The sequence below is a fragment of the Tetranychus urticae genome, chromosome 1 (genome assembly GCF_039701765.1).
Source record: "Tetranychus urticae isolate SD_2017Ah chromosome 1, NJAU_TeUrti_SD_1.0, whole genome shotgun sequence".
Lineage (NCBI taxonomy): Eukaryota > Metazoa > Arthropoda > Arachnida > Trombidiformes > Tetranychidae > Tetranychus > Tetranychus urticae.
In genome coordinates, this window is record NC_142958.1 from 17,594,781 (window position 1) to 17,607,995 (window position 13,215).

Consider the following 13,215-nt stretch of genomic DNA (forward strand, 5'->3'; position numbering starts at 1 on the left):
TTCATATGCTAACTGTAATGTTATTGATGAACTCAGTGAATGATAATTATTGAGTTATTGATATTGTCATTTTGTGTATCGTTTGGTTGAAAAAATAGTTACAAAGTGTACAAATAAACTGGATTTTAAATTGATAATCATCAGTACTCAAATACTTTTTTATTATTTTTTGTGATAAGATATTTGTTATACTTATTAGGATGTTTTAGTGAATGTGATAATGATAGAGTGATAATAAAGAGGAAGTCGAATTGACTCATTTTCAGATCACTTTTTCGATAATTTCTTCTTATGCATTATTTCATGCCGTTTCTAAAAAGGTTTTCATTCTTTATCTGACTCATTGTTCGTTAGATATTCAACCCAAAGAAAATTGAGGGTGCAGTGATGATGAAAACGTCCATGCAAAAGAAAGAGAAACAAAATTAAGATTTCTGTATTAAGTGAAACGATTGTGCTGTATCCATATTTGCTGTTGGAATAGCAGAAAATTAGTGCTGAATGAGTCAAGATTCAGCAGAAACCGCTCAATTTGAACCATTTCAGGTCTATGCACGTGATAAAAAATTTTACGATATTGCTTTGCTTAAGCAAGCTGAAATATTCAATTCTTTAAAATTAGTATTTTTTTGAAGATACTGCACCATTCATACTTGCATACTTTATGTGTACATAGACATATGAGACATATTTAAAGAGTATTTATTTAGTATTTTATTAGTATTGATAAACTTTATTAAAATTTATACATTAAACTATTGATCAACACACATAAACTTGATATCAATATTTTTTATTGTAGTCATTCACTACCAGGAACAGCATAATCAGATGACATTTGCAAAGAGCCCTCACCATTCACAGATTGACCTTCGTCGTTTAGCTGCTTAGACCAACTGAATGTGTTACGATTGTAGATTTGAGATGCATGGCTCTTAACAGAAGTGAATCTAGAATAAGCAACTGCAACAACAACTCCAGAAATCAGTCCAGTGGTGATGAATAGTACGATGATTACGTAAATCATGCCAGAATTTCTAGATTCAGTGATAACTTCAGCATTTTGTTGCCTTTTCTCATTCTGTTCAGTCCTTTCGTAATTTTGACAAGTATCAGAATGAATCAGTTTCTCATTAGCATCGTGTCTTGAATATTTTGATAAATGACAAAGACTCGGTGTTTTACCATACACTGGGCAAAAATTGAAAGACTGACAAACTGCGTCATTATCGTTCCAATGATAACAAAGAGCAGCACATTGATCAGCATTGAGGTTCAGTTCTGTGTGAAACACGTCTTCGACAATCGATTTTCCAGTTATGGCAAATCTGTCCAATGCTTTTGCTGTGACACAAATAAAGTCAAAATTTAATTTGAATATTTCTTCTGAGGGATATTAATACATTAACAGAATGACTTTACTTACGAATATAAATCTATATACGCATCTTTCACTGTAAACGCTTGATGTATCAGTATAATAACCTGCTAAACTACATGAACCAGAACAAAATTGAAATGATTTACATGAATCGGAATTGGAACAAAAAGAGGCACATTTTTCAAGAGAACTCTCGAACGGTACAGACTTCTCAATGTATTTAAATCGTTTAAACGAAATTTTCTTATATTTCGTTAGGTTCTCAATCAAATAGGTGCTACATGATTCATCAAGAGTTGTTTTGCCATTTGAAATAGTCGATACAAAGCATTCAACTCTGTCATCATAAGTGCAGAACGAAAAAGATTGACAATTATTCTCAGCAGACTGGACACACTTTCGATGGCAGGAACTTAAGTCAGTAGTGCCAACAACTTCGATTGTATTAAGTTTGTCTTCGATTAGTTTTGTGTTTTGAATCATCGTTTCATATAATGAATCGTATACATCGTCATGGACTTTGGTTACATCTGTCACTTGGTATGGAGTCAATTTGAACACCTCGTTGTTGTTGGGTGAAACCAGTGAGATTTCAATATGAGCGAGTTTATCGTGAATATTTTCTAAAGGTAACTCTCGGCTATAGCGATAAATATTCTTCAATGGTGTCATGAAAACTGAACAAGGAATTCCATTTTTCTCATCTTCCAAGAATTTTTCTTTTTCAGCATCGAGCCTCTGACATATATTACCGTTCTCAGTCTTACAAAATGCAATGGCTCTGTGGATAATACAAAAATTTAGAAAACGGAAAATGGTTCTTACGTCAAAGCTTACGTAAATGGTTCATATTTATATGAATTCGTTCTCAAACAAGCTGTTTCATCGCCATCAACTATAACTCTAGATGAAGTAGCTAATGTTTCCTCGGCTAATTTCATATTTTTTATCCTGAATGCGTCTAATGAACAAATTAAAATTGAATAAAACAAAATTTTAGCAAATTGAAGTAATTTTGTTAATTTTTATCTTACTTTTTATTGTTGGAAAGTCCAAAATTGTAACATAAATAATTATCTCTCCAGAACTTATGATCGGTTCGATGTTTGCAATTCTTGATGCTGAAATCATTCCCGTGTTTACGAGTGATTCTTTGACTTTATCTTGGATTTGATAATAATATGAGTTGAAATAAATGCAAGGAGTATCTAAAATATTGTACAAAAGATTTCGCATATGAACAGGTCAGAAAATTTTTTAAAAGAAATTAGTTGCCGATCTGACATTAATATTACTTTAGACGTATTTAATGCTTACCTGTACAACTAAAGAAGAATGCTATGGTTTTTTCGGCTTTTGCGTCAGAATAAAAGTCTCTAATGGTGAACTTTTTCATGCTATCTAAAGAACTCATCCCATAACCATAATTGAAGTAACTTGTTGTAAGGGAAGCAACCATTTTTTTCTGAAATGTTTGAAGAAACGTTTAGTGAAGGAAGTAAACTCATACAAACCAAAATGAGTGATCTAAACACAAGAAAACCAAGATCCAAAAGAGTTTTTAGCCAATTCCAAAGTAAACTAAAACGTTTTTTGAATTCGTTACAGCGATTACAATGATTTGAAAACTGACCCAAGTCCGAAAATTGAGCCCATAATAGCCCTTTAATACCTTAGTTCTCTTGCGCTAACTCTTTTTAGTCTTGAAGATCAAAGCTTCGCAAATATACGTATTTATTGTCAGTTTTTTTATTCTTACATCTTTGTCATAAGCTTTCACTGTTGTACCAACAACTGTGTAATCAGTTCGTTGACCCTGTTCAAGTCAGAATATTTTATATTATAATATACGTATCCGTTTCGCAATAGAATTTGTTCGACTCACTGTTTGTTCACTAAAGTACTGAGTTGTAACGACATTTGGATAAGTTTTACCATCAAACTCCACATTTTCATTGAGTATTTCCCATGCATGTATTCCGATTTCATCTCGATCATCCTGAAATTATTTATTAATATTTTTTCAAATAATTGAGTTTAAAGATGAGAGTTATCGATATTATTTGTCTTCTTACGAAAAGTACTGGTCCCAAGTAACGATAATTCAGGTCAAAGTTGAACAATCGATTCAAATCAAGTTTATAGTTGCCATAAGTCAATGATGAATCTTCAACTATGCCAGGTGCTGATAAATCCATTGAAGAAACTGAGCAATTTCCTTGTTCTGCGAATTTATATTCAAGTCCTAATTGATAATCATAAATGAATTCAGTTGTAATAATTTCATTATCCTTTCCATAAGTTGAAGTTTTGATTCTCATCATTTGATTCTTTTCATCAGCATAAACCTGTAAAACAACGAATTCGTTATTGACCAATTAAACTTAATATTACTCCTTACTTCTTCTTTCTTCGTTGGTCCTGCATTTAAACCTTTGGTTTTGGCAATAAAATGTACTGCATGTTGAGTTAATTTTGGAAAAGGTGTTCTGGCTTTGGCTGAAGAGTCACTTAAGTATTTGTCACAAACTAATCCAGGTTTAGGCTAAATCCATGTTGAAATTTGAAAAAAAGTTGATCTATTGTTGATGAAAACAGCACATTTGTGTAATTATATGACTCACCGTAACAATAGTTTCAAAATTTTGGTCAACTCGAGTAATAGTGTATAAGTCGTACCAATATAAACCTCCTGTTGTACGATAATACTTTGGGTCATCACCAGAAAAGAAAGCCTGGGTCGGTCTTTTCAATCCCTCAAGACTGTCACCTTTGTAGTAAAACCAGACATCGAGGTGAGGATCAAGAGCTGTGTACGCACTATGCTGCATAACTCCATTGATAATTTCATCTTTAACTGTTTTCTAAAATTTTGTTTAATCATTTGATTAATTTCACGTTTCTTCGTAACTTTTCACTGACAAACATTGTGAGAAACATTAGTAATTAACCAGTTAGTGCAATACTTACCCAGACAGGTGCAAATTTATTAATTCTGAATATAACTGAAGGTCCAACCAGGACCAAATCGTTGGCGAAGTTATTGCCTATCGTGGTTCTGTAATAATTCCAGGCATTACCGTCTTTGCCATAGACATAAAGGTTACAGATAGCTCCTTGTAATAATTGCAATAGAAATGTTTATAAAGATCAAAAAGCAATGATAGATTTGAAGTTTGACACAAACCTTCAGCCGTTAATCGTTCGTATTGATTCGCGTTTGTATAAAATATATCATACGGATCGTTATTGTCTACTTTGACTGTTATTTTGCCTCTTATTGTTCCGTTCGCAGATTTAATGTATTCGTCTACTTTGATTTGCTTCGCGTTATCCTGCAACATGAAATAGTCATGACTGAATGACTGATAGACGAGCAAAACAAGAAACGTCTATTTATACTTACTTCGTCTGTAAGCTTTGCTTTTATCAACCAGTTACCATCTTCAATATCCAATGGAAGATCAATGGGCATCACTAAAATAGTTTACATGAAAAACAAATGTAGCAAAAAAAGTCATCACAGTCGATGTAGTGAAATTTACCTGAATAAACTTGATTGATAATTGTTGTCCACGTAATTACTAACACTGTCAATAGAAGCATGTTGCTTTTTTCGACGGTTGAAACTTGTTTTAAATGAATCAAAAGTGAAAATTTTCAAAGCATTTTTTGGTTATTTTTCCCCTAAACCAAATTGATTATGAAAACGCCCTTAATAAATTAGCACAAAATAAACAAATTTAAATTGATAATCATGATCATCAATTGGATTTTAGTCAAAAGCTATTTTTATTTTTTTGTGATAAAACGTTTGTTATGCTAATTATTAGGGTGTTTAGTGATAGCACAAGAACTTTAATAATTCCAAATTGAGGCAAATTTTTTTTATAAAATCTGATCATTAGCATGATTGCAAAAGTCAAATCAGTGAAAGCTTGATATAAGTGTTCGATTAAAATGCTGATTTGAACTAATCGTTCTAAACTTCAATTGTTGCATCAGTTATCGATTACAAACATGAGCTCTGAACAGTAGAAGTAAATATGCAGAATCCGTATCTTTTACTACTGACTTTGGCGGGTTTTTTTCAAAGTTCATTAAAAATCTTGATGATTAATTGTTACATTGAGCGCATTTCAAGTAAAGAGGTTGGTGACAAAGAGACTAGTTTCAACTTCAAACTCTACTTGTCTGTCAATGTTAATCAGAGAAACTTTTTAATTGAACGAGTTGTCCAACTTTGAAACCAATAAAGGTTCAACTATCGACTTGAACAGATATTTTTGAGGTGCTTCAAGAATGACTTTTTCATTTCAAATGAATAGCACAAATTGTCAAAAGCTGAAGATTTAAACTTTTGGATATTTTTTATTCTGAGGATGGCTTTGTATTAAGGATTCATCTTTTTTTATGCCACAATTCGTGTAATTAACTGATTCCTCAAAGCAATTGAAAGAATAAATACATAAATTATTTCACTCATCATGAATTATAATTTCATATTTTTAATTTTAGTTATTGACAGGAATAGCATAATCAGATGACATTTGGAATGAACCATCGTCACCATTAACAGATTGTCTTTCATCATTAAGCTGCTTAGTCCAACTGAATGTGTTACGATTATAAATTTGAGATGCATCGCTCTTAACAGAAAAAAATTTCGAATATACAACTGTAACAACAATTCCAGAAATCAGTCCAGTTGTAATAAATAGAACGATGATTCCGAAAATTGTCCCAGAATGTGTGACGTTGTTGCTAACCTCAGCATTCTTCTATCCATTCACACTCTGTTTGATTCTTTCGTAATTTTGACAAGTATCAGAGTGAATCAGTTTCTCATTAGTATCATGTCTTGAATATTTCGACAAATGACACAGACTTGGTGTTTTCCCATGTGCTGGACAAAAATTGAAAGATTGACAAACTACGTCATTATCGTTCCAATGATAACAAAGAGCAGCACATTGATCAGCATTGAGGTTCAGTTCTGTGTGAAACACGTCTTCGACAATTTTCCAGTTATAGCAAATCTGTCCAATACTTTTGCTGTGATACGAATAAAGTCAAAATTTAGTTTAAATATTTATCTTGGTTGATACTGGTAAAACGGGTTCACTTTACTTACGAATATAAATATCACAGCTTTCACTATAAACGCTTGATGTATCAGTATAATAACCTGCTAAGCTACATGCACCAGAACAAAATTGGAATGATTTACATGAATCGGAATCGGAACAAATAGAAGCACATTTTTCAAGAGAACTCACGAATGGTATGGTGCTGGACAAAATTTTTCGTACACCTCTTGATTTGTCTGTTATGAATTTAATATAATGATAAATTATTTTTCAACTATAAATAATGATTTTTAAAGATATAAAATTTGAAAATAACAACAAAAATTATTTGAAAAAAAACTTTACAAAAAAATATGAACAAAATAACAAAATATGACTAAAGATAAATGGACAAAATTATTCGTACAATAGACCAATGACTATCTTCTTGATCTCTGATTGGAAATTTTTGTGCAGTTAATGATTTCCCCTTTTAGCTCGATCACTTTCACTAGTCTTGAGCTCATTCCTGCAATCAAAGAAGATGTAGTTTCAATTCTTTCTTGGTTGAGCTTTTTTGCTGCTTCTTTGATTCCTTCCCACAGTTCATCAGTGTTTTGGTAAGGAGGACGATCGTAAACTATGTCTACAAGCATCTTCCAAACATTTTCAACTGGATTCAAGTCAGGTGACTTGGATGGCCAACTCAACAAAGCAGGTACATGTGATGATAACCAGTCAGTTGAATGCTTGCATTTATGGATACTTGCATTATCCTGTTGGAAATAGTATCTTCTTCGTCCAAAATGCTTTCGCAAAATAGGAAGAGCATTCGTTTCAAGAAAATCAGTGTAATACTGACCATTGATCCTGCCTATCATTCGAAAAACATGAACAATACCGTTAGGCAACAGCATTGCCCAAACCATGACTGATCCACCGCCCATCTGCCGCATTTCTCTACCTGAATCATCATTCTCGCTCATCCAACTCATCCAAGAATCTGGTCCGTCGAGATTAAATTTCTTTTCATCCGAGAAAACCGTCTTTTTCCAGTCGAAGCAATCTGAAAGCCACTTCTTAGCCATGTTAACTCTGTCATCTTTGTGCTGTTGCTTGAGCTGGATTCTTTTTGGATTCTTTTTATATTTTAAACCTAACGCTGACAATGACCTTCTTACTGTCCTGTTTGAGCATTCCAAGTCACAATTTGTCTTTACTTTTGCAGCATTCACCTTTTCTCCTCTTCCTTTAAGTCTGTTCACCTCTCTTTTAATTTTGTTGACATCTCTTGGGGCTAGTATTTTTGGACGACCAACATCTTGTTTTGACCTCTCATAATCGTTTTTAATCATGTATTGTACTGTACTTGGTGTTAATACAAATTTCCTAGCAGTTCCTCTCAAATTCTCAGTTTCTTCGTACTCTGCTCGAACTAGGGCTATCAACTCTTTTGAATGCATACTGTATCGATGTAAAACCATCAGAATGTTAGTATCCAGATAATATAGCTTAAAAAATTACTTACTTGGTATAGTTGCAAAGATATTCGTCAAAAAGTCCAGTGTACGAAAAATTATGGCCAGCAGAATCGAGGCAGGAAACAGTAGTATCCGAAATGGAGGAATTATGAAACTATTTTATCAACTAATTACTTCGATCGACACCAAATAATACACTTACTACGTTTACAAGTTCAAATTAATCAAAAAAGTTCACAAAAAAGCAGAAAAACTAGTGTACGAAAAATTTTGTCCAGCACTATACAGACTTTTCAATATCGGTAAACCTTCTTAACGAAATTTTCTTATATTTCGCTAGATTATCAATTAAATATGTTCCACACGATGCATCATTCACCATTTTATCATTTGAATTTGTCGATACAAAGCATTCGACTCTATCAGCATAAGTGCAAAATGAAAATGATTGACAGTTATTCTCAGTTGACTGGACACATTTTCGACGGCACGAACCTAAGTCAATAGTTCCATCAATTCGAACTGTATTGAGATTATCTTCGATTAGTTTGGAGTTTTGCATTATCGTTTCATACAATGAATTCGATAAAGGAACATCGTCATCTACTTTGGTTACATCTGTTACTTGGTATGAAGTCAATTTGAACACATCTTTGTTATTGGGTGAAGTCAATGAGATTTCGATGTGAGCGAGTTTCTCGTGAATATTTTCTAAAGGTAACTCTCGGCTATAACGGAAAATATTCTTCAATGGTGTCATGAAAACTGAGCAAGGAATTCCATTATCCTTATCTTCAACAATTTTCACTTTATCTTCGTCGATTCTCTGACATATATTACCATTCTCAGTCTTACAGAATGCAACGGCTCTGTAAATGATACAAAAAGTTACAAAACGGAAAATGGGTCTTTTGTTGCCTTACGTGAATGGTTCATATTTATATGAATTTTTCCAAAAACAAGCTTCTTCATCGCCATCAACTATAACGCTAGATGAAGTTAATGTTTCCTCAGCTAATTTCATGTTTTGCGTCTTGAATGCATCTATCAAACAAAAGAAAACAAATATTAATAAATCACAGAAATTTGGTTTAGATCTTTACGGTACTTTTTATTCTTGGAAAGTCCAAAATCGTAACATAAATAATTATCTCTCTAGACTTAATTATTGGTTCAACGTTCGCGATTCTTGATGCTGAAATTGTTCCAGTGTTGACGAGTGCTTCTTTAACTTTCTCTTGGATTTGATAATAATATTGGCTTAAGTTGTCACAATGAGTACCTAAAATATTGAACAAAAGTTAGTGCATATGAATAATTAAGGAATTTTCAGAAAGGTTGATTTTACTGATCTGACACTGATTCATGCTGCACAGTAATTCCTCGAGTTTTTTGTTTTTTTTGGAGCGATGACATCTATGTGAACTAACGGAATAATTAAATCTAGTATTGAGACAATTAGTTCAATTCAATGATTTCTCCTGTAGAGAAAAGGTTAAAAAGACTAAAGAAGAATTACTCCGATTTAAAAAATGCAAGATTTAATCATTTTCCCCCTGTATTTCACATAGATGTCAGCAAAACTCTGAATTTGAACATAATTTTATGCATACCTGTGCAACTGAAGAAGAATGCTGTTGTTTTTTCGTCTTTTGGGTCGGAATAACAGTCTCTAACCGAAAACTTTTCCAAACTATCTGAAGAACTCATCTCATAACCATAATTGAAGTAACTTGTTGTTAGGGAAGCATTCATTTTTCTCTGCAATTTTTGAAGAAACGTTCAGCGAAAGGAATTTATGTAAGCCAAGATAGATTAACCAAGTGCACGTAAATAACACAAGATTCAAACGAGCTAGTGTATTTATCAATCTAAAGACCGATTTGAGCTTCTTATTAAACTTAAATGTTTTCGTATGTGAGTCAGTTTGGTCGATGAACCTTACTGGACCTTTATATTATTCCATTGCAACCTGTTTTGCATTTATTAAAGCGATTAAAGTGATTTGAAAATTGAACTAACTATGTAAGCTAGATGAAAAAAGCCCAGAATATTGTGAGGCTAGCTTTAATTTCATAACTATCTTGACTAGCTCTTTTAGGAATTGAACATTAGTTTAATTCTTACATTTTTGTCATAGGCTTTCTTTGTTGTACCAACAAATGCATAATCAGTTCGTCCATCCTTTTAAATTAGAAGATTTCAATTATATTTTATGTTTCTCAGCAAATTTTGCTTGACTTACTGTTAATTTACTGAAATACTGAGTTGTAACGACGTTTGGATAAGATTGGCCACCAAGCTCTGCGCCTTTATTCAGTATTTCCCACGCATGTATTCCAATCTCTTCTCGATTCTCCTGAAATTATTTATTAATGAATTGTTTTTAATTATTTTCGGTATAAGGTGAGAGTTAATGTTATTTTTCTTCTTACGAAAAGTACTGGTCCTAAGTAACGATAATTCAAATCAAAGTTGAGCAATCGATTCAAATCAAGTTTATAGTTGCCATAAGTCAATGATAAATCTTAAACTAGACTAGGTGCTGATAAATCCATTGGAGAAATGGAACACTTTCCTTTTTCTGTAAATTCGTAAGCAAGTCCTAATTGATAATCATAAATGGAATCAGTTGTGATAATTTCATTATCCTTTCCATAAGTTGAAGTTTTTATTCTCATCATTTGATTCTTTTCATCAGCATAAACCTGTGGAAAATCAATCCCATTATCAACCAATTTAACTTTATGATACTGCTTACTTCTTCATTCTTAGCTGGTCCTGCATTTAAACCTTTGGTTTTGGCAATGAAATGTAGCGAACGTTGAGTTAATTTTGGAAAAGGTGCTCTGGTTTCGGCTGAAGAGTCACTAAAGTATCTATCACAAACTAATCCAGGTCTAGGCTAAAGCAATGTTTAAATTTGAAGATAAAATGTTATTTGGTCAAATGGATATGAATAACACAGTTGTGTAATCTTATTGCTCACCGTAACGATGGTATCAAAATTTTGTTCAACTCGAGTAATCATATATAAGTCGTACAAAAATGTACCGTCTGTTAGAACTTCCGATTTGGGGTCATAACCATAAAACAAAACCTGTGTCGGTTTTTTCAATCCTTCGAGACTATTGCCTCTGTAGTAGAACCAAATACTGAGATGCCAATCAAAATTCGCTAAATTCGCACTATGCTGTTTACCGCCCCTAGCAAAAACATCTGGACCTGGTTTCTGAAATCGTATTTGGTCATTTTATTAATTTCGAGTTTTCTCAAATTTTCAGTTAGACACATTAATAATTAAATAAATTAGTAGATAATTTACCCAGACAGTTGCGAATTTATTAATTCTGAAAATAACTGAAGGTCCAACCATCAATAAATGATTGGTCATGCTATCACCTACCGCACTTATGTAATAGTTCCAGCCGTTACCATCTTTGCGATACACATAATAAGCACAGGAAGCTCCTAAGATTAATTAACATGGAAAAGTTTATGACAATCTAAAGCAAGAGTAGATTTTCAACAACTGACACTGACCGTTAACAACTAATCGTTCGTATTGATTTGCGTTTGAATAAAATATATCAAATGGATCGTCATCGCCTAATTTGACTACTATTTTGCCTCTTATTGTTCCATTTGCAGATTTAATGTATTCATCGATAAAGATTTCCTTTGAGTAATCCTGCAACATCAAATTATGATAGTTGAATGACTGATAGAAAAACAAGAAACGTCTTTTTGAACTTAACTTATACTTACTTTGTCTGTAAGCTTTGCTTTTATGAGCCAGTTACCATCCTCAACATCCAATGGAAGATCAACGGGCATCACTGCAATAGTTTACATGAAAAACACATGAGGCACAAAAAGTCATCACAGTCGATGTAGCAAGATTTACCTGAATAAACTTGATTTATAATTGTTGTCCATGTAATTACTAATACTGTTAATGAAAGCATGTTGTTCTGATGATGGTTGAAACTAATGATACAGAACTGTTTCATCTGAATAAAAATATCAAATCTTTTAAAGAAAAATTTCGACTATTTTCGCACGAAATCAATTCGATTACATAAACGCCCTGAACAAATTAACACAAAAGAAATAGAATTATAATTTATATGATGATTATCAATTTTCGATAAAATGTCTTTATTGGTATTAATTGTAATTGGCATTGTATTTAAATGCTAACTGTAATTTTATCGATGAATTCAGTGCATGATAAAAACTAAATTCTTGGAATTTACATTTGTCTATCGGTTGGTTGACTAACAACGTAAGTTGGAAGTTGGAAGTAGACACAAAACGTACAAATAAACTGGATTTTTATGATAATCATCAGTATTCAAATGTTTATGTGTGATAAGATATTTGTTATACTAGTTATCAGGGTGCTTCAGTGAAGGTGATAGTGATAGTACTTTAATAAGAAGGATAACGAGTTTACTCATTTACCGAACACTTTTTGAATAATTTCTCTTATGCTTTATTCCTTTATTTCCTTTTGCTTTCAAGTGTTTAATCTCATCAGGTATGACCGATAAAGTTTGATAATAATTTTTTAGAAGAAGTATATTTCGTCAGATTAGACTTATAGTTACTATTTGAATGTTAAAATAAAGCAACACTTCCAAGCACATGTTGTGCAAAAATAGACTAATTTTAACCAAAAATTGACCGTAAATGGAAAAGGCGTCAAAATCTGATTTTTTTTATTCTGAAACCGTATATTTTCCAACTTCATACCAGGGTCTTGAAGGATCGAGAAATGGCGAAATTCGACCTCGCAGATGCTAGAACTGCGATTCAATTCTGCAAAATTATTCATAAATTTTATCGGTCATACCTTAGCTTCGATATTAAAATGTGCAAATCTGTGGTGTACACTTGTACAGAAATATTAATTCCCATTATCGACTTATTGTCTGATTCTAACAATTGTGAGAGATATTAATTTTTGCATCAGTTTCTTTAATGTGTTGCTTAAAAACATGAGCTGTGATCTTTAGAGAAGAGAAAAAATGAGTAACTTTAAAATAATCTAAGTGATACTTATCATAATCATTTATATTATCAGGGAGGTAACAGTTAAGGAAGCGAAAAAAATGTTTTAAAACGATATTGCTGATTGAGATGAGCTGGTAAAGGAAGGAAGGCAACGGAGAGAGAAGATATGAAAACGTAAACTTGTTATGATTTTATTGATATGAATCCGTGAATGAAACGAAAAGTTGAAAGAAAAATATACAAATTAAGAAACCAAAAAATTATC

At 32.4% G+C, this 13,215-nt stretch overlaps 1 protein-coding gene across 1 annotated transcript; it reads right to left on the bottom strand.

The window, feature by feature from the left end:
* Positions 1–690: 690 nt before the first annotated feature.
* LOC107359041 (uncharacterized) lies at positions 691–5,067 on the bottom strand. Its single transcript, XM_025160182.2, has 14 exons — positions 4,927–5,067; positions 4,788–4,858; positions 4,569–4,716; positions 4,352–4,497; positions 4,006–4,245; positions 3,783–3,926; positions 3,457–3,729; positions 3,267–3,380; positions 3,141–3,197; positions 2,699–2,846; positions 2,416–2,589; positions 2,219–2,342; positions 1,427–2,162; positions 691–1,344 (listed from the first exon to the last, which is right to left on the bottom strand). The coding sequence occupies exons 1-14, from the start codon at positions 4,985–4,987 to the stop codon at positions 1,318–1,320; spliced, it is 2,463 nt and encodes an 820-aa protein (XP_025015950.2). The 5' UTR covers positions 4,988–5,067; the 3' UTR covers positions 691–1,317.
* Positions 5,068–13,215: the final 8,148 nt, after the last annotated feature.

What these genes read in the sequence shown, in the direction of transcription:
- LOC107359041 (XM_025160182.2), bottom strand. Translation starts at nt 4,987, where the DNA reads ATGCTTCTATTGACAGTGTTAGTAATTACGTGGACAACAATTATCAAT. An exon ending in ATAAATTTGCACCTGTCTGG is followed by an intron (nt 4,246 to 4,351) that starts GTAAGTATTGCA and finishes ACAAAATTTTAG; the next exon opens with AAAACAGTTAAAGATGAAAT. An exon ending in ACTTGGGACCAGTACTTTTC is followed by an intron (nt 3,381 to 3,456) that starts GTAAGAAGACAA and finishes AAATAATTTCAG; the next exon opens with GATGATCGAGATGAAATCGG.